This window comes from Cupressus sempervirens, chromosome 3, assembly GCF_028749045.1.
Source record: "Cupressus sempervirens isolate cs-2001-9-10 chromosome 3, ASM2874904v1, whole genome shotgun sequence".
Classification (NCBI taxonomy): domain Eukaryota; kingdom Viridiplantae; phylum Streptophyta; class Pinopsida; order Cupressales; family Cupressaceae; genus Cupressus; species Cupressus sempervirens.
The window spans coordinates 550,158,408-550,181,239 of record NC_143120.1 but is presented as its reverse complement, the minus strand read 5'-3'; the positions used below and the strand labels follow the sequence as shown (position 1 = coordinate 550,181,239).

General features: G+C 35.2%; 1 protein-coding gene across 1 annotated transcript in view; it reads right to left on the bottom strand.

The window, feature by feature from the left end:
• The window catches only part of LOC149567602 (amino-terminal glutamine amidohydrolase), a 109,097-nt gene that overhangs the window by 34,260 nt on the left and 52,005 nt on the right, over window positions 1-22,832 (bottom strand). The window contains exons 3-4 of the mRNA XM_089820844.1: window positions 5,754-5,828; window positions 5,457-5,587 (exon numbers count right to left, since the gene is read on the bottom strand). Coding sequence (XP_089676970.1) covers window positions 5,457-5,587; window positions 5,754-5,828 — 206 coding nt within the window. The remainder of the gene's footprint in view (window positions 1-5,456; window positions 5,588-5,753; window positions 5,829-22,832) is intronic.

Here is a 22,832-nt window from a genome sequence, read left to right as displayed (position 1 = left end):
TTTTGTACCTCCTCAAAACAGTTTTGGATATTTCAATAAAAAATGATATTGTTTTGGTACTTGTATTCTGAATCAAAAGTGATCAGTTCTCTTGTTTATTGATTCCTGTACTTTACATTCTGCACTTTTTTTCACTTTGTAATGTGTATTCTCAGCAACTAAACACAGTTAGTCAGCAGATAAAACATACTTATTTCAGTATATAACATAGCAATTTAGGAGGTATGATAAATTGGTAACAAGAATATCAAAAACATATTGAGAAGAATGGTCAATTTGTTTTCTCAATTTACTATGGTGAACACGTTGATGGATAAGCACATATTCAGGGGGTACTAGATGAAAGAGATGATGATTCTCAGGAATCAAATAGTGAAGATGAAATAAAACTGCAGACAGCGAATGAACAAGAGGAAGTTTTAGGAGATAATGTCAATAAAGATATTAGTCTTGTTGATGAAACACTTGATGATCCAATGAAAACTCTCATAATAGTATGCATGAATTCTCTATGTTCCTGAATCCATTGTTTGAAGAGGAAGTAGAAGAAGATATGGTTGAGTTCTCTAAGTTCTTGAATCCATTATTTGAGTCAGATTTTCTATGCAATCAAATCCATCAGCCTTGTGATGAAGATAGTAGGCCTAGTAATAATGTTGAAGTTGATAAGCCTCATGATATGCATTCAGAAGGTGAGACATCTTTCACTTTATCCTGCGAGCAGAAATTAAAACAAACACATGAAGAGGAGATGAAATCAGATATGCATGGTTCTGAAAATTTTCAAAGTGTCCTAACTAATCAAAGTCTTGGTGAAAGAAAGTGTGTATTTCTTAAAGATAAGCTATTCTCAATGTCTTTTTTGTGAGGATAAACAGTATCTGGAGTGTGGAAATGAGGCAGATTGTGTGCAAGACAATCAAGCAAAAGAGACTTGTGCTCTTCTAATTAATCAAATGCACAGCTCTACATGTCCTCCATTCAGCAAAGATAACAGTGCACCTAATACAGGTTTGAAATATAGGCAGCAGACCGAGGAGATGAAGGAAAAGCACATGTCATGTCATGATCATTTTCTGAAATTTGCTAGTGGATCAGATTTTACTAAGGAACGATATGATAGCATGATCGGGTGGAGCAAGTTGTTACACGACCAGAATTGGATGTTCGATAGAGGAAAGAATTAATGTTCACTTTTTGGGGGGGCAAGGGCCACCCAATTTCACTTTGCAGCAGGTTAAGTATGGTCTGCTTCACCCAGAGATAGCTGGGATACTCATTTATGTCCCCAACAAGAGCCACTGTTGGGACTCTTAATTTTGGCAAAATTTGAAGTTCCAAAAACCATGACAAAGGGAGGATCTTCATGTGTGACTATCTGTAAATCTTCATTGTTAAACATGATCCCACCATTCTGAATCCCAAAAGCCTTCAATTAGAAGAGAAATAAGTTGAAAAGTTTACAGCAGATTCTCTTAGAATTGATAAGATACACGAATACGCAATTGCATGGGAATGTAAACTTCAAAGGCATGTCTGCTACAAATCCAATGTGCCATATAATCAGAAAAGAATGGTAGATAATGTGGCTAAAACATATGATGTCAGTTTATCAAATAAAATACAGACCACATTATTATGTTTCTATGAAATGATGGGTAGTGACAAATGGCAAATCAGTTGATAAGCCTACAGCAGAATTCATGTGACCTCCTATAAGCAAAAACCTCTATTCTATAAGACTTTGCAGGGTTGCATTTTAAAATAACCTTGACCATAAGTTGATAGAATACAACAAGAAACTGTGAGCACATTAGTTAAGGCACTGAGCACATTAGTTCAGGCACTATTCATTTTTTGGCTTCAAATACTTATATAGGCGTGCCAAAGCATGGCTTAACATTTGGAATGCAAATGACTTCCTAGAAAAGATAATGATGCCAAGAATTCATAGCTCGTTTTCTGGCCGTAATGAAGACTATACTTCTCAAATAAAAGACAGGGAATGCATCTTAGCTTCTACATAGAAAACAGAAAAGGAGGTAGGAAAGCACGAGAGCCTCCCAACCGCTTGCAGATATTAGCGCTCGCATGTTGGATGCCCTTTGAAAAGTTCTTTATATATCATCAGAGGTTCATAAACAATCCAGATGCTTGGAATCAGAAACTCAATACCAGAACAAAAATAAATGAAAAGGTTTGCAAACTATGCTGATGACCTGAAGATATTATTGTGACATGATTTTGCTAATCTTTTCCATATGCATTGATGTCATTGAGGAGTTGTGATGTTCAAGGGGGCATATAAGAAATTAAAAGCTTGGCGACAGGTTCAACATACTCAGCCAATCGTGAACTCCTAGATCAATAATTTCACCACAAGGGAGCGATGCCTTTTGGATGTACAAAGACTGTGATTCAGATAAGTTATCTTCGTAGAGAGAAAAAATATAAATGTCAGAGTATTGTTTTGAGACAGGCTCGTTGCATAATCGGAGATACGGTAATAACGACTATTTTGAAGTCGAACTCCAAACATAACAAACTATGATTATGATATAATCTTTTGTATTAATGGAATATGTAGCAACGTTGACGGAGACCAGTTGTATATATAAAACAGCGATAAGTATCGAGGACAGAAAAGAATAAATATAAAAGATGTCAGATTGTAATAGACAAATAAAATATGAAAGGTTGCGCAACAAAATGAACATTCGCTGAAGCTTTGCATAAAAAAGCATTGTGTATGATGGCAATAAAGCTGTTCAAGTTTGGATAAGCCAAAGCAGGAAGAAATACCTGGCACTACCCACGATAAAGATATCTAAAGCATAAGACAAGGATGCATGGAGTAATAAACATCCGAAACAATGTGTACCACTAAATTTTTGATGAGTCACTGTGTGAAGGTCTTCGATTTGTTAAAGGAGTATATTTGCAAAACAAAATGGTGCCCACTGACTACATTCAATTGATTAAAAGGAAGATTATGAACCAACAACTACCTGTTATGTTTTAATTTTGAAAAAGTGTCATTTATTAGAAATACAACTTTTAATGCTGAAGAGTCACGTTTCTTACAATATGAAATATAAATATGAAGGGACTTCAAAGGAGACAAGACATTTCTATAAAGAGAAGCATAACAATTATTATATCTTGGAAGGAGGAATAAGGATTAAAAAGCCTGACTTCTAACATGTATCAATAAATATTCTATTTTAATGATTCATAAAAAGGCCCTTTTGTTTATTTTTATTTGAGGCAAAGAGATTACAATTATAGTTTGGATTCATCCTGTGTGATTAATAAGACAATCAAGATAATGTGAAATTTAAATGTGTTTCCTTATCTCTGTCTAATCGGCTTCCAGCCGGATAAGTTAAATTTCTTTTGGACTAGTAGAGAATTGCATGTAAGATTTTTCTTTTGCAGAGCATAGGGGTAATTGATAATATTTAAATAAATATTGTCTCATAAAGTTGTACATAATAATCCTTGTTGTAGTTGACTCTGTTGCCTGGATAAGCAGAGGCACTGGTCTTTTAAAATCATTGAAATATAGTTATTGTATTTATAGTTGAAGTCAGAAATCTATATACTTTCTTCTTGCAAGCATCTAATCAATTATTGATAACCTTACATAAACATTTGACCATTTCAAGCAAGCATATAAATTCATATTGATCGAGTTCGAGGACCTTGCCAACCAAACAATTTGTAAAGTTTAAATTTGCTATATAAAGGCTTTGAACCAGGCGATCAAGTTCAGAGTGACGGTTTACTCACCTAGGTGTAGCGGAGCCTAAAGTACAAGGGAATCAAGAAGTATTCCCGTTCCTTGGCCATAACCAATTGTAGAATCTTGTTGGAGAATTGGCAAGCTCTTGGATTTCCAATCTGCAGTTTTGGGAACCAACACATCCCTTCTGGATTTCCTGGATTGGATATTATTTTCTTCCCATAGATGGTGAGAAGTCACACCCCTCATGTGCTTACAACTGTTTGTAAGAGAGGTGACTGTTCATAACTAATTTTTTACTTAACCTTATTGAAGCATTTATTAACATTTCGTCCAATTGCATCCTAGCAATATTCTTAGTTGATGGTTTTGTTGTGTCCCAGGAATTACTATTGTAAGGAGGGGAGGGAGGGTTTATCACCATTGAGACCACAGCTTTATAAAGAATAAGATCACTGCTTAATCAGATGCCTTCACTGCTTTTTAGCCGTTAGTCAGATAGATAACTTTGCTGCTCCTAGTCATTAACCAGATCAGTACTCTTTATATCTGAGGGGAATTAATATATAGTTTATGTATTGTTCCTAATGTTCTAAATTTTCTGCCTGAACAAGTTCCTCCTCAATTCGTGTGACTTATATAATATGTATTCCTTAATTATTGTTTCCCTTTAGGATTGGGCATGATTTAAACATCTGCCAACTTATTGGTAATGCTTCTTGCCTTTGATAATAATGGAAAGTAATACCGCAATTGTGAGCTCCAGTTGAATTCTTCTGAGACACTGCTACTCATGAATCAGTTGGTTCTTCTTATTTATTGTTTAAATTTTATTTGAGTTGGTCCTGCTCTATTCATTTGCTGACTGATTATAAACATTCGTTTATTAGATTATCCCATTTAATAACTTTGACTTGATGTTGATAGATGGCTGTAGGGTTTGGAGAAATCACAAAGTCTTACCTAAGCCAATTTCTCACCTAGGCTTTAGACTTATTTGATTTCGGGTCTGATGTCGTAGAGGGAACATGAAAATGGATGAAATTTTGTTGGTGGTGGAATGTGTAAAGAATAGAAGAGTCACGGGCAGGAGAGATTACAAAGATTTTCCACTGCCCTTAGCTAAATAGGTAGAGTTGTCTATACATACACATATATCATTCATAAAAATGCCATGCAAAGACTATATGCTTATAAGTGAAAGCAGAAACATATGAGAACATCAGCTGGATCAGATTGTTCTGATCAGTAGAATATTTCAAATAATGGCATCCAAAGATTAGAAATTTGGGCATTGGAAAAATAAAAAATAATTCCATTCACATTCATTGCTTATCAATTCAAAGCTTGGAAAAAAGGAAGCAGAATTGAAGACGAAGCCCTACATTGTCTGGCCAAGATATTGGTGTTAAAATATGTTATCAGTAAGGGAAATTTATGAAAATGAACTTTCCTAAATATCTCAAGGAAAACAAGAACAAGAAACTGACTATCCTTGGGCCTCGAGTTAGAAAACTTGGGAGAAATTTTTCTGTCTAAGAACTTTCTAAATGAAAATAATAAAATGTAAAACATCTTAAGTCAAATGAGATATTTGTTATGTTAACAGAAAAAGCAACAACAAACCCAAGTAGACAGTTTTACTAAGGATCCAATAACCACTTCCTCATAATTTTAGTAACTCAAAAACTCCTGACAACAAAAAAGAAACCTGTGAAATTTTGGATACAAAGGCAATGATGGACGGATTGCATCAGCAATGTATTGATGCAATGGTACAGGGAATGGAAGCATTGTATCCAAATCCCACACGAGAACTTGAGAATCCTTTTCTATGGATAGCTGTCAAGCAAAATTTATACAAACTAGAAATCAGCATTCATCAAGAGTTCTAATATCCATGCAGCTAACCATACACAAGATAAATTTATACTGTTATAACATTTTGAGCATCTTATTCTAAAAACATCTTCACAACCAGCACTGAAATAAGCAAATGGAGAACTACCTGAACACATATTACATGATAATCCCATATCACCAAGCCTTCAATCTCACTAGGCTTCTGATGCCAAAGAGGGATCTGAAAACCATGGCAATCAAATAAATTAGTCTTAACACAAGCTATATTAAAGAAACATGAAAGCGATACAATGCAAGAACCTGAAAATTTGATTGTACTTGCAAGTAAAGCCATGAGGAACCTCAACTTAAATCAAATTCAATTCTTTCCTAGTCCCAATTAAAAAAAAAACCTTTTTATTCAGCTTTTTCTCACAACTATTTTCCAGTGAATATTGTTTAGGCAAGAACTGCTGTAGTGTCCCCACAAAATATAGTAACAACAACATAAGAATGTATTTTATTTAAAACAAACCAAAATCTTGCTCACATAAAATCTTTATACACCCAAGCGAAGACATACTTATAGTCCAGAAAATAAGAATGCTGCAGCCTTCAATACCAAATTCCAATCATCTCCAACCACATTCATTCAAGAAACTTTTGCAACTCTGATCTACCCTCACAATGGTTGGCACTTTATACTTCATACCATCCAAACTAATGGATTAGCCTATGGTCCAGATTTTGCATCCCATAGTTGATTCTGTTGACTAGGTAGGGGCAGCCAACTGTGAGATAAAATCTACAACTTGATATTACTAGCTTCTGCTTTTGGTCAACTTCCTGCAATCCTTATTTTATCTCCATAGTTTCAGTTATTTTGCAATCCTGTTAGAACATCACAATTTTGTTTATTTTCCAATGAAACAGATTGTTGAGAAAGCAGGGTTTTGGAGCATTCACCAATATTATGGTAAAATAATGAATGTATTATTAAACAGAGATCATGAATGATCTATATATACAAGATACAAGAGAATTTCACTATAACGAACAGGAGAGAGGAACTAGAAACATTCTTGTAGAGTGAAAAAAGAAGTTTCCATAATGAACAGAAGGAGTTTATAGAAACATTACAAAAAGAGTGACAATTAGAAAAGACGGAAGAGAGTAAATAGAAACTGTCTAATATCGTAATACCCTCCCTTAATGGTCAATCTATCTTCAAAAAACAGATATTTGCATGTTCACAAAAAGTGTAGAAGGCAGCCTCAAGTTGATCAGAGAGGTTTGCAATCTTTGTAATGTTGGTCTGTGGTAGCATTGACTGTGGTAGGACGAGTCTCCGTACCCAGAACAAGCGCCTCAAAGCGACGATACTTGAAGATCATCATCATTCTCTGCTTCTAGGTGTTGCAATTCTTTCTGTTAAATCGTTGACTGCTTCCAAGAGAAGTTTGGCAAGAGATACCATGACACATTTTTTATGCAAATGCAAAAACGTGAATATCTGAAAAGTTGCAAACTTCGAGGAAGATTGATAGAAGACCCAGAAAAAATGGAGGGACACCCAGAAGACAACTCGAAAAACCCACAAATAATCTGAAATTAGATTCTAAATCTGTTAGTTTGAAAATCAAGGCACAGAAAGAGAAGCACCGAAGAAAAATAGAGTCTGACCGAGTTGAGGTTTGCAAAAACCCAACAAGAATCTACAAAATGTTTTTTAAACTGACACAGACAAAGAGAGTTCCAAAAGAAACCCTAGCTGTTTTTAAAAAAACCAAAAAATGGTAGATTTGACTATAAAAAAAGGTGGAAAACAAAACTGTTGGACAAAAATCAGAGACAGAGGGTTTAAAACACCCTAGACGCCGCCCTTTGTAGAAAATGTGCAGAAATTGAGCTCGAAATGCCCAAAAAGAAGACCACAAAATTGCAGAAAAAGAAAATTTTCATAACGAATAGGAGTTTATGGAAACATTACAAAAGGAGTGACCACTAGAAAAAGACAGTAGAGAGGGTAAATAGAAACTATCTAATATCGTAATACCCTCCCTTAAAGGTCAATCTATCTTCAAAAAACAGAAATTCGCATGTCCTCATAAAGTGTAAAAGGAAACCTTAAGTTGATTAGAGAGGTCTCCATCATAGTTAAAAAAAATTGGGATATATTGTTGATATCACGAGATACTGTGAGCAAAACTACCAGCCAATATAATTGCCAAATAAATCGCTGACGATATTTTGTAAAAATCGCATCACATTTGGGATGAAAAAATCACGGTTTTTACGATTTTTTGGTCAAAAAACCGTTGATTAAGTCAACTTGGAAAACAATGAAGTTTTCTAGAAAATGTTTAGAGTTTTTTATTTTCCCGCAAGCTGTGACGGCCAACAACAGGTTTGTGATGGTTGTTGAGGAAAGGTGCGATTACTGAGCACTATTAAGGCACACAAATTCAGACACAAGAACTATTTCGACAATATGCCTCAAAGATGCCATCACATGGAGTGTTGATTGTAGGATACCAACATAATGGTTTTGCTCTTCAACAGGTTATAGAAAACATTTTTGGAAATTTAATGTAAGTTTGTCTAAGTATGCTAAATTTTATCCCCAATGAATGACTTGGAAAGTCAACGCATAGTAGTCAAATCTCCTCATATACACATCACTATTATGCTCCTGTATACACATCAACATCACTATATATATTTTATAGAGCTATAAGTTGTAAATTTATATAAGTAATGAATTGATGATCATGAGTTTATAGATAAGTTTATAATATACAAATTTTAATTTATTTGAACTAGTTTTGTAAATTTATAAAACTGTATAATACAGGTTTATAATACTATTATACTATATATTAATACTAAAGTAGTATAATATTGTATATTAATAAATTCATTTTAGAGAGTTATAAATTAGTATAGATTAATAACTATATATCTAATAAATTATAATATTGTATATTTATAGTTAATGCTAATATGCATACGCATTGTTTATTAACAACATTTATAAGTTTATAGTGTTTATAGATTATAAATTCATTATAGAGAACAAGTATATTTATTTATAGTCTTCATAATTATTTATTAATATATATCTATAAAAATTATATATTTTCAAATGTTCAATAAAAGTGCCGAGTTTTTGGCGATTCTGAGTTTTTCAAAAAAAACTAGCTAGCTGAGATATTGCCGAAACCGAGTTTTTCAACCATGGTCTCCATGTTCTGCAATGTTGGTATGTGGTAGCATTGACTATGGTAGGACAAGTCTCGGTACTCATGAACAAGAGCCTCAAGGCGACGGTACTTGAAGATCCTCATCAGTCTCTACTTCCAAGTACTGTAGTTCTTTCCGTTAAATCGTTGACTGCCTTCCAAGAGAAGTTTGATGAGAGATGTCATAACATATTTTTTATTCAAAAATGTGAATATCTGAAAAGGCACAAACTTCGGGGCAGATTGACAGAAGACCTAGAAAAATGGAAGGAGACCTAAAAAGAGATCAAAAAACCCACAAAGAATCTGAAATTAAATTTTGAATCCATTGGCTCGAAAATCAAGGCACAGACAATGATGCACACCTAGGAAAAACAAAAACCAACCCAATTGAGATCTGTAAATACCCACCAAGAATTTGCAAAAAAAAAAATTTAAACCAACATGGGAAAAGAGAGTTTTGAAAGAAACCCCAGCTATTTTTAAAAAAACCAAAAAATGACATATTTGACTATAAAAAAAATGGTGGTACACAAAATTGCTTGACGAAAATCAGAGACAGAGGGTTTAAAACACCCTAGACGCTGCCCATTGCAGAAGATGTGCAGAAAAAGTCAGCTCGAAAATTCCCAAAAAGAAGGCATAAAATTGCTGAAAAAAATTGGATGTTGAATCCTTAGTTGGGTTTGGAAAAGAGATGCAAATTTTGAACACACTCGAGCAAATATTTCAAACTTCTGAACTAATAATTTCAAAAAAAGAAATTAAAATTTTTCAAATAGGCCAGGAATTTGCTCTGATTACATATTATGGTAAAATAATGAACGTGTTACTAAATAGAGATCATGAATGATCTATATATACAAGATACAAGATGAGGTTTCTATAACAAACAGGAGAGTGGAAATAGAAACATTCTTGTAGAGTGAAAAAGAAAGTTTTCATAACGAACAAAAGGAGTTTATGGAAACATTACAAAAAAGAGTGACTATTGGAGGTTTCTAATATCGTAATTAACCAATTTCAAGATCTTTTCCTCATTCGGCTTCATAGCATCCCAATTACTTCCTTCAAGAATTCATTTTCTTCAAAGTCAAAGTTCCGCTATTTTGAAGAGGTTGCTTCCTTTCTTAGTTCCTGACTCTTTATTTTCAATGTAGAATAGACTTCTTCCAATTGTCACCAACTTTGGATTCTATCGACTGTAAAAGTTAGCAGGATCTCTGATAGAGAGACTGAACTGAATAACAAAAGATTGAATCAGGTATTGCCAGAGAAGTAATGGAGCAAATTTATTTATATCTGCTTATAAAACTTCTGATTGACTGTCAGTATGATAACTGATTACTTGACAAAAGATATATATATATATATATATATATATATATATATATATATATATATATATATATATATCACTTCTGTTATACTAAATGTAATATATTTGTTTCTGCTGTTATACTGAATATAATTTATTTGTCACTGCTGTTATACTGAATACTGCCGAGTTTATTGGTATTTTGTATAACAGCAGTAACCAATATATTATATTCAATATAACAGCAGTGGCAAATATATTACATCTAGTATAACAGCAGTGATATATATATATCTATATAAACCTTTGGCCAAGTAATCAGTTATCATAGTGACAGTCAATCAGAAGTTTTATAAGTAGATATAAAAAAATTTGCTACATCGCTTCTCTAGCAATACCTAATTCAATCTTCTATTATTCACTTCAGTCTCTCTATCAGAGATCCAGCTAACTTTTACATGGTATCAGAGCCAATCTGATAGAGCATATATACACAGCTATCATCAAATTTCAGATTAAAATCATGTGAACCACATAAGACTGGAGGATAGACTTGAAGGTGCTTCAAACTTTGTTTCATGGAAATTTTAAATTATAATTATTCTACAAGAACTTAAATTAGAAGGGTATGTGGAAGAAAATAAGAAAATGTCTAAAAATGATCCAGATAAATCAACTTGGAAAAGGCATGATAATAAAGCTATAAAGATCATCATAGATTATGTTAAATATCACATACTTCCATCCATATCAAATCTCAAAACTATTACAATAATACATAAGTCATCTATTATTAGTCAATGATTATCTCTTGTAAATATCTTAAACTTTAATTTGCTTTCGTTTTTTGCTTTCTCTAGAATAGAATGTTTCTATTCTTTACAATTGTTTCCTAAGGAAACATCATCTCATTCTTTTATATAAATTGACCTTTCGGTCTCTGTTAGTATCAAGCAAGTATTTTACCAATTACCTCGTAATATGGTATTAGAAAAAATGCTTCAAATTTTTCGAAAAATATATAATTTCTATTGAAATTATTTGTTAAGATTTTTTGAAATTATTTATGATCTTTCACAAACAACCCGTCTAGGGTTCTTGTTCGAACATCCAATCACAGCTCGTTTTCTACAAATCATGGTCGAAAATCCTCTCTGAAAATATTGGGTTTGTTTGGCGTCCAATTTTGCAATCCACGGCCTACACATCTTTGTTTTTTTTTTGGAAAAACGCGAGTTTTTTCTTTGAAAAATCACGGCCACAGTGGGAAATCCGCGACCTACAATAACGACAGTATTCTTGTGTTTGGCGTCCATTTTTACCTCTAGTCAGTTAAAGATAGCTCACTTTTTTTTCTAAGGTCACAGCCCTCGTTTTTAAGGGAGCAAACAGAGTTCATTTTACCACAAATCTTCACTCTTTGCCGTCATAGCCAAAACGCCTATGTTCTAAACAAATCGGACAATTTTAGACCTGCAAACACCATTTTTTTATGTTGTTTTGACCTCCATGTCCACCGACTGGTTTTTTGGCTCAAATCCCTAATTTTTGGGGTCGAAAAATTTTTTGATTGCAAATTCTTGGTGGGTTTTTCAAGAGCTCAACTAGGTTGTCATTCATTTTTCCTGGATGCCTCGATTTTTGTGCCTCAATTTTCATGCCAGCGGATTCAAAAATTGACAGCATATTCCTTCTAGGTTTTTCGAGCTCTCTTCTAGGTCATTCTCTGATTCTTCTAGGTCTTTCGCATTTTTGCCTCGAAGAATGTCCCTTCATAGATTTTCACAATTTTTCATTGGAAAATGTGCCATGGCATCTCTGACAAATATTTTGCTTGAACATAACCCCAAATTCAATGGTCGCAATTATGGAAACTGGAAGCAGCACATCATCGCAATTTTTGAATATCGGAACACCAATCAACTTGTTCTGAGTATTACGAAGCATCCGACTTCTCTAAGTCCTAATCAAGATACATGGGATCTGAATAATCAAAAGGTAGTAATGCTTCTCAAATTATCCGTGGCTAATGATCAGCTTTCTCAGATTCCATCTGGCAAGATAGCTGTCGAGATCTGGACACATCTCAAAGGTCTTCATGAGACTTCTGACAAAAGCAGAGCCTTCTTTCTAAAAAAAACTTTGTTTTTTTTTGTCATGGATGAGTGCACCTTGCTCCAGGCACACCTGAATCGGATTCAGGAAATCCATGATCAATTACTTGCCATCAGTCGCAAGATGGAGGAAGAAGATATTGTGGTTATCATTCTTCGAAGTTTACCAAAATCCTATGAGCATTTTATCAAGACTCTCAACATCACATCTACTGGTGTTGATTTGAAGTTCACTGATCTCTGCACACTGTTGCTTCAGCAAGATCGGTGGAAACTACAATTCAATAGCAGCTCCAATTCCACCTCCACAAAGCAAGCCTTTGCTGCGAAATCCTTTCAGAAGGATAAGGGCATTTCAGTAGCAATCTCACCAGAAGTCTTCTGCTCCAACACCAGATGGTTCCAGAAAGATCATTCAATGCAACTACTGCCACAAGTTTGGACACATGAAGGTTGAATGTCGAAAGCACTTAGTTGCACAGTCTAAGCAATTAGATTCGCAGCCCAAAGTGAACAATGCAGAGCACACTGAGCAGGCGGAATCTGCCTTTTACGCCTTCATGGCTATAAGACCTACAAATCATGTGAAGCCATCTACCTGGTACATTGATTCAAGTGCCTCTCATCATTTCACTCACCACAGAGACTACCAGCCATATTCAGACTCTATTATTTTTGGTGGCGGAGAAGAGTACACAGTTGTCGGTAAAGGCAACATTCAAATTCAGTCTTTTGGGAGGAATCTCATATTCCTTGATGTGTACTGCGTTCCAAGGATGGAACTAAATCTACTCTTAGTCAGTCAGTTGTTGCGACATTCTCCACACTTGGCAATTACCTTCAGTTCACATTAGTGCACCATCACTAATCGGGCAACTCAGTCTACTGTTGCAATAGGTCTTGAGGATCATGGTCTTTTCAGACTTTCTGATTCTGGTGATTCTCAGGACTTAGCTATGGTTGCTCAATGAGCTTCTATCAGCACACTTTAGCATCAGCGCTATGGGCACTTAAATGCGCATTATCTCTCAAAGCTTGCTCAGGATGAGCTTGTTCTAGGATTGCCAGAGATTCAAACTCAACAGCTTGGAGTTTGTGATGCATGCCAGGCTGGGAAGCAACATCGCACACCTTTCACCAGTGGCGATTCTTGGCGAGCTTCTCAAGTACTTCAACTTGTTCATGCTGATATTCGTGGCCCTATGGCCACTCCTGTTCTTGGGTCCAGGTATTTTCTGTTGTTTGTTGATGATTTCAGTAGAAAAATGTAGGTCTATTTCCTTAAAAAGCAATCAGATGCATTTCCTATATTTCAGAAGTTTAAACCCTTAGTTGAAAAAGAGTCTGGGATTTCTATTATTACTCTTAGATCAGACAATGGGGGGGAATTTTGTTCTAATGCTTTCTCTAGCTTCTTGGATACACATGGCATCAAACGCCAGTTAACCACACCCCACACGCCACAACAAAATAGTGTATTTGAACGTCGAAACAAGACAATTACCGAGATGGCTCGTTCCATGCTCAAACATAGACATGTTCCGAAGAAGTTTTGGGCAGAAGTAGTTAACACTGCAGTTTATCAGTTGAATAGGTCACCCACAGTAGCGGTCAAAGGTAAAACTTCGGAAGAGGCCTAGTCAGGTCGCAAGCCCAAAATCAGCCACTTGAAAGTTTTTGGCTCCCTTGCTTTTGTTTGAATACTTGATGCGTCACACACCAAGTTGGATGCCAAGAGTCAAAAATTTATGCTTGCTGGATATAGCAATCTTCACAAAGCCTACCGCTTGATCAATGTTGAGACATCTTGTCTCATATATAGTCGTGATGTAGTCTTTGATGAGTAGCAAGGACCATTTATGCCTATTTCTCCTATTCCTGATCCAGCAGACTAGCCTATGATGGCTCATGATTTGGGAGTTCGACTTCCATTAGCTCCACCTGATGGGAGGGCTCCAGCAGCTCCTGTAGCTCCAGCTATACCAGTTATACCTATACAAACACCTTCGGCTTCTCCTGCAAGATCACCTCGCTTTGTAGATGCTTCACCTGAGTTTGATCTTGATTCTTCTGATGAGGATCCTATTGATCAAGCATTTCCTAGTAATATTGTTGGTCATTCTACTATCCGACCTAAGTGGTGGGCTTAGACGCTGATCTTCATGATGATGACCTCATTGATGGGAGAACTGCTCAGAAAAAGAGCAAAACTACAAATTCTGTTAACTTTGCTCTTATGGCCAACATTCACGGTGTGTTTGAACCTCAAACATATTTCGAGGCTAAAGGAATTCCAGAGTGGGAATAGGCCATGACATCTGAACACCAAAGCCTATTAAAGAACAACACTTGGGTCCTTTCTGATCTTCCACCAGGGAAGAAACCCATTGGCTACAAATGGATCTACAAAATCAAATACAAATCAGATGGTACTTTGGACAAGTACAAAGCTCATTTAGTGGCGAAGGGCTTTTCTCAGCGTCAAGGCATTAATTATGAGATCTTTGCTCCTACTGGAAAGATAAGCACCATCAGATTAGTCGTAGCCATGGCAGCACGGTTTAGCTAGAATGTCCATCAAATGGACGTTAAGAGTGCTTTCCTGAATGGTGATCTCCATGAAGAGGTCTACATGATGCAGCCTCCTAGTTTCAAGGTTGCTGGTAAAGACCATCAGGTTCTCAGATTGATAAAAGCTCTCTATGGCTTGAAGTAGGCCCCTCGGGCATGGTACATCAAGATTGATAAGTACCTCAGTGATCAAGGCTTCAACAAGAGTTCTTTAGACTCAAATCTTTACATCAAGACAATTGAAAGTGACATCATCCTTCTGGTTATTTATGTGGATGATCTGATCATCACTAGCAGTTCGGCATCTTTGATTTAGGGAATCAAACAGAATTTATGCCAATCTTTTGATATGACTGACCTTGGGCTCATGCATTATTGCCTAGGTGTTGAAGTTTGTCAACAGTCTTCTGGTATATCCATCTCTCAGTCCAAATATGTCAAGGCCCTGTTAGAAAAATTCTAAATGCAGGATTGCAAACCTGCATCTACACCTATGGAGAAAGGTCTCAAGTTATCAACAAAGTTTGATTCTCCTTCCATTGATGATACTACATACAGGTAACTAGTAGGCAGCCTCATCTACCTCTCTGCTACTAGACCTGATATCAACTTCGTAGTCAGCTATATTTCAGGCTTTATGACAGCTCCTAAGGCTGATCATTGGATGGCAGCAAAGTGTGTGCTTCGTTATGTGAAGGGCACTTCAGATTATGGACTTTTGTACTCTCGAAGTTCTAATCCTAAACTCAATGGGTGATCTTATTCAAATTGGGCAGGCTTTGTTGATAAAAAGTCAACATCTGGATATGTATTCAGTTTGGGATCCAATGCAGTCACATGGACCAATAAGAAGCAGCAAGCAATTTCTCTCTCTTCTACAGAAGCCAAATACAGAGGGACTATTAAGGCAGGATGTGAAGTTGTTTGGTTACGTCGAATGCTTGGGGATATGCAGATTTCACTAGCTAGACCGACTACTATGTTTGTTGATAACGAAGGCATTATCAAGATAGCACGCAATCCAATCTTCCATGAACGAACCAAGCATGTGGATGTTCACTGTCATTACATAGGATAGCTGGTTGAAGACGGGACTATAGATTTGCAGTATGTTCCTACCACAAATCAGACTGCAGACATTCTCACCAAGCCTCTTAGTCAATTTCAGAGGACAGCTTGGTGTTCTAGATAGAATAATGATTAAGGGAGGGTATTACAATAATAGATAAGTCATCTATTATTAGTTAATTGTTATCTCTTGTAAATATCTTAAGCTTTAGTTTGCTTTCATATTTTCTTTACGATTGTTTCCTAAGGAAACATCATCTCATTCTTTTGTATAAATTGACCTTTCGGTCTCTGTTAATATCAAGCAAGTATTTTACCAATTACCTCGTAATAAAAACTACCTATGAAATGTTCGTGACTATTGAAAACACATTTTGAAATCAATAACACCAGCATATTGCTCACTTTGAAACAACAACTACTATACATCAAGATGAACAAAGGAGCGACCATTACATCTTATTTCCTAAGAATCGCAAAATTAAAAGACCAAGTTGCAAGCATTGGGAATCAAGTAGATGACAAAGAACTATCTCTAATAGCCCTTAAAGGGTTACCCAAGTCTTGGGAATCTTTTACTTGTAGAATTTTCTCTAGACCTGAACTGCGAAATTTCGACCAAATTAAGAATGATTGCACACAAGAGGAGTCAAGACTGATCACAAGAGGAATTGGTCCAAATCAAGAGGGAGAAATTCAAGCCCTTCAAACTAACACAAATAATAAAAGAAAGAAGGGTCCATTCAAATGGAAAAGAGGAAAAGGTAATCAAACATACAAGAAAAGAGATTGGTCTAAAGTACAGTGCTATAAAAGTGATAAATTTGGTCACATTCACAAAGTTTGCTCTAACATAAGTAAAGTATTCAGCACTTTTTTAGCCCTATCTAGTGAACTAAATACCAACAAATATACATGGATAATAGACAGTAGAGCATCTCGTCATATAACTAGATTCAAAGACAAATTCAAAACTTTTGAAGGTCACTCCACTGAAGAAGTAACAACAGGGGATAACTCTACCTATCCAATAAAAGGAATTGGAACCTGTTCAATACAACTGAAAACTAGAGTCACTCTTCAACTAAAAGATGTATTATTTGTGTTAAGTTTTCAGATTTTAGAGCAAAGAAGAGATATAGTGCAACAGTGGTGAATAATTACTTGCACATTATAATTTGGTGTGTTCCTTATTCACCACCCAACACATATAATATATATGAGATGAAGAGGTGCATATTCCAAAAGACATGACACTTCAAATGGTACCAATTAAGCTTTCCCACTTAATTTAATTATCATATAATAAAATAATATATTTCATATTATTATTACTAATATATTGCCATTAAATATGTAGCCACAATTGGCTTACTTTTGCATATTTAAATATTTATTGTTGATCTTTGCCATAAAGGCCACAAACATTAATACTCTCTCTTAGACTTGAGAAGAAGATCAACCAATAAATCTCAAGTCTATAAATGACCTCAACTTCTCTATCTTCACAATTGGTAGAGGTACCAAAAACATAACTTCAATAGATCTCAATTCTATTATATATCCCATACATCATCTCATGATGTAAAACTCATACAGATCTCAAAAAATCTCAAAATCATCATTATATGCTATTAAGTATTAGTCTCTTGAGTCTGACTGACTCATCCGAACATCAAATCCCTGATGTCACATACTTCAACCTTGAGTCTAACTGACTCAACCGATATCAAATCCATGATATCAAAAGCATTGGCCAAATATCAAGTCCATGATATACATTAAATGCTCTGAGTAATGGCTTCCCGACATCAAGTCCATGATGTCACCATGTACTCAACCTGTGGATCCAAGATCCACGAGTCACAAGGACTCAATTGACATCAAATCCATGATGTCACCTGTACTAGCATCCGGACATTAAGTCCAAGTACTAAATCCAACATCAAATCCATGATGTCACCTGTATGAGTATCCAAACATTAAGTCCACCAAGTACTAAATCCTTGAGTCAAGAAGACTCAAACCGTGGATTGCCACTATCCACAAATCATCAAAATATAATCACATAGATGAATGTAGCCACATATGCATACAAATAATATAGTCTATGCTATATTCACATATCAAAGAAATGATCATGCAAAATATCCAAATGTCTCAATTATAGACTCAACTATATAAAAGAGGTTAGTCTTTGCAATAACATAGCCAATGACCATAACAAACGCAACCAATAATGTAGCCTAGGCTGAATATAGTCTTGGCTAAATACATAGCCCATAAAATATATATAAAAGAAATGCTTATACATATGAATCCCCAAAGGAGGAGTTTATAATGCAAAACTAGGTGAAAGTAGGCCCATATATAAACTCCCTCTTAAGTTCAAGCATCTCTAAGGTGGATTCAATCCATGTATGCAAGTTCTCAATTTTTCCATGACTGGTTTAAATTGAACCAAATTGAAGTAACTAGGGTCCATGACACTTAATGTAATCTACTCCCTTAGTGAAGAGTTTACAAGTTTCCTATCTACTCCCTTTGAAGTTTAGGTTTAACTACTTTTGATAGGACTCCTTCTCAATGTGCACATTGTAAAGTCCCCTCACATTATCTAGCCAAAGTTTATGGATAACTTCTCAAAGGGTTACGAGTCATTATCAAACCATGAGGATTTTCTGTTTATGTCACTTAGTCCAGATTTATCTCAGAATTAATGGTTTATACAACCAGTTTTAATTCTTTAACTCATACTCAAAAATGAATATAATGTAATATCCCTATTGACATTCAACCTTAAACAGAAAATATACTGCTATGTTTAGAGTGCACCTGGAAATGTTCAAATGCTCTTGGAAATGATTCCCTTTGACATTTGGTGGCTTCCTCTGTGCACTTTGATTTCAATCCTCTTTTTCCAACAAAAACATTCTCAGAGGAAAAGATAAAGGGACATAGCTCTTATGTATAGAAACACAATAAATACAAAAGAGGTTTATTACATTAAGAATACAATACTTAGAATGTTAATGTTATTAATTTAATAACAAATATATGTATTTTTCTTTATATATAACATTATAAGAGAACTCTTCATTTTACATGTATTCAATAATTCTCCATCTTATATACATAAATGTAATAAATCAAAATAATAATAATGAACTAACCTCATTATGTCTATCTTTGAGTATGTTCCCCAATTTTAATAAGATATTAATAAATAATTGTTCGTACCTTCCGACACAACTTTGACTAGAGGGGCACAACCTTTATGACTTGGATACACCATTTGGCTTCTATGATTTAAATCAATATTTGACTTCTCAAACATATTCCAATGCCCTTACTTACATATTAGGCGCTAATAAATATGTGACTTGGGCCCCCACAAGCAACATGACCCAAGGAATGTTCGTTAAAAAAAAATCTTGCATCGTTTCAAATTAGAAGACAAAATTATCTTTTCCATCAAATGAATATTTAATCTCAGCTCGACGTTGTTAGAATGAGACAAAAACAATATATCACGGTGTTTATTTCTATCTCCCACAATACCTGCTATAGCCATCTTTTCTAATTAATACTTTTGCATTCAATACTCGTCACCCATTTGATTTCAAAGTTTTGTAATCATTCCGCCTAGGTGTGTGCCCAATAATTTAAATGTCTTGACCTATATTATTTCCAATAACCATATAGTAGCGGTGTCTAATTTGGATATATTAACCTACAACAATAATTATGGTGCAGTGACATGTACTATTCTTCTTGCCAATATCACAGTTCTCCTCGAGTGTAGGCGATAGATATTTTTCTGTCATTTCTGATCTTCCATATGTAACTTGAGCAATCTCTATATTATTACTTGTTTATCTCCGATGTCAACTTCTCATCCCCAAATTGTCGAAAATCAAGCTGGGAAGAAAATCAAAACACTAAGGCCCCATTTGGTTCATGGATTTGAGGTGGAATTAGAATTCCGTATCCTAATAACTTTTCAATCCACTGTTTGGGTATGCGAAACACGAATTAGAATTTGATAGAAATGGGATTCTGTATCCTCATTTATAGCCCATTTCGTGGATTTCGTCTTCCACTGAAATAGCTGGAATTGGTCATAAACCCGTTTTAATTCCAATTTTTATTAAAACGGGCATACGATATTTGTTGAAAGGCATAATTTTTTGCATCCGCGAGGAGCCTTTTTTTTGCATCCGCAGGGAGCTATTTCATTTCTCACTGGGAAATATCCGTTGCCATTTTCGACCTCGCAGAAATTGGGGCAATTTATCCGGGTTGCCATGGCCATTGGCTATTATTCAGAGGTCTTCATTTCCATCACATCTGCCATGGCCGTTGGCTGTTATGCTGTTTAATAACCTACATGGTTGTGTTTCTAGTGGCACGTTAGGGCACGTTGCAAGATTGTTGAAGGTCTCCAATGATACACTTTGTTTTTTAAAAGATCAGTGGGATTTTCTCTCTCCAGGCCATGTGCTCGAGTTCCTGGTTGTGTCTGGTAAGATGCAGTTTCTAAGCTGACTTTAATCACACCATTACCACATTTTAATGGGGGAGGCTTGCTTGTTTTGTGGTTTCCCTATGATTCGTTTTCTTCGGTTTGCCGAGCAGAGGAGGCAATTTATTGTAGTTGCAATCTTTTATGAGTTGAGTTAAAAGAAAATTTGTAAATTTAATTTAGTTCCTAAATGTGCAACCAAACGGAGGAAATGCATATTTTCATATTGAATTCTTGGTGAACCAAACGGGTCCAAATCGAATCCCCAAAACCGAAATCTGGATTTCAAGTTCCAGAATCCCAAATCAAGGATTTTGGATACCAATTTTGAAATCATAATCCATCAACCAAATGAGCCCTAAGATCTGACAATGGGGGTGAATATATTTCTAAAAAGTTTAAAGAATTTTGCACCTCTGTTGGGATTAAGAGGGAGTTTACGATACCTTATAATCCTCAACAAAATGGAGTGGTAAAAAGGAAAAACAGATCTATCATTGAATCCGCCAAAGCCATAATGCACGATCAAAACCTCCACACCTCATTTTGGGTTGAAGCCTCCAACACCACAATATACATTCAAAACAAATGTCTTCATTCAATCTTAGAAAACATAACCCTTGAGGAAGCCTTTACAAGAAACAAACCAGATTTAAGTAACCTAAGAATCTTTGGATGTCCTATGTAACTAAACTAGAACCCTCTCAGAAGAGAGGCATATTCATAGCATATAGTGAATCCTCCAAAGGTTACAAGGTTTACATTCCATGACAGAAAACTATTTGAAATCAGCAGAGATGTAAGATTTGAAGAAGATATTGTTTATAACCTTTCTAAAAACATTGAAGAATCAAACATGGAATCAACCACAGAATTAGATGAGAACCCCATAGTTGAGAATCAAAGGGAGAGTGGCTCAGAAGATCGTGTACTCCCCTCTTCAAATATAGAAAATGTTGAAAACCCTTACAATAAAAAAAGGCCAATATGGGCAAGAAAGATGATTGAAGAAAACAATATAGAACCTGATGAGATATTTAGAGAAAGAAAGAAAACTAGAAGTCATCCATGCTATGTTACTCTAGTATTCGAACTAATAAAATCTGAACCTTCAAGTGTTGAAGAGGCATTATCCTGTCAACCTTGGAAAGATGCAATGAAGAATATCAATCTATATTAAAAAATGATGTATGGCATGTCGTATCTAAACCAAAGGATAAATCTGTTGTCTCCTCCAAATGGTTATTAAAAATCAAACATGCTCCAGACAGTAGCATTGAAAAATACAAAGCCAAATTCATAGCTCGGGATTTTCTCAGAAGGCTTGAATTAATTATGAAGAGTCATTTGCTCCATTTGCTCGATACACCTCTGTCAGAACCATTATAGCCATTGCAGCATCTAACGGATGGAAGATACATCAGATGGAAGCTAAGATTGCCTTTCTAAATTGAGTTATCGAAGAAGTATATATGGAACAACCAGAAGGATTTGTCACTCACGACAAATATTCCTATGTGTGCAAATTGAAGAAGGCACTCTTTGGCCTTAAACAAGCCCCCAAGGCATGGTACGAAAGGATAGATAGTTATCTCTCTAAATCAGGATACTCCAAAAATGAAGTTGATCTTAATATATATTTCAAAATATTAGATGGTGATATGATTAGTCTTGCATTAAATGTTGATGACTTACTAATAACAGGTGAAGACCATCTTATAGTAAAATGCAAAAAGGATCTGGCAGTTGAATTCGACATGAAAGATCTTGGACTTCTACACTACTTGGGTCTAGAAGTATGGCAAACGGAGAATTACATTTTCTTATATCAAGGAAAATACATTGTTGACATCTTGACCAAATTTAGAATGATGGACTACAACCCTTTGACCACACCAATGTAAACAAATCTTCACAAGCTTAAAAATGACGAAATCGAATCTAAATCTACTAATCCTACTTACTACAGATAGATAATTGGATCAATAATGTACTTGTTGAATATTCGCCCTGATAATTGGATCTACATATACATATACTCTTACACACATACAGATATATATACACACACACACACACACATATATATATATATATAGTGCATCTATACATATTTTATTATATATACAATATGATCCACTGGATGTTTCAATTCGACTGAAGCTACAACTTTAACATTGACCAGCCACAAACCAACAAAGCCCCATAAGCCTTCTTGAATAATTAGGTGACGAAAAAAATTTCAGGTAATGGGTTAGATTACACTAAATAGTTTTATGCCTTCAACATGCCCGACACCTTTAAATCATTATTGTTGGCCACCGCTTGTTGCAAGGTTGGAGACCAAATAGGTGGCTTCCTTTCTCTTTTCCAAATATTATCTAGAAGAACATTAACACCAAAACCA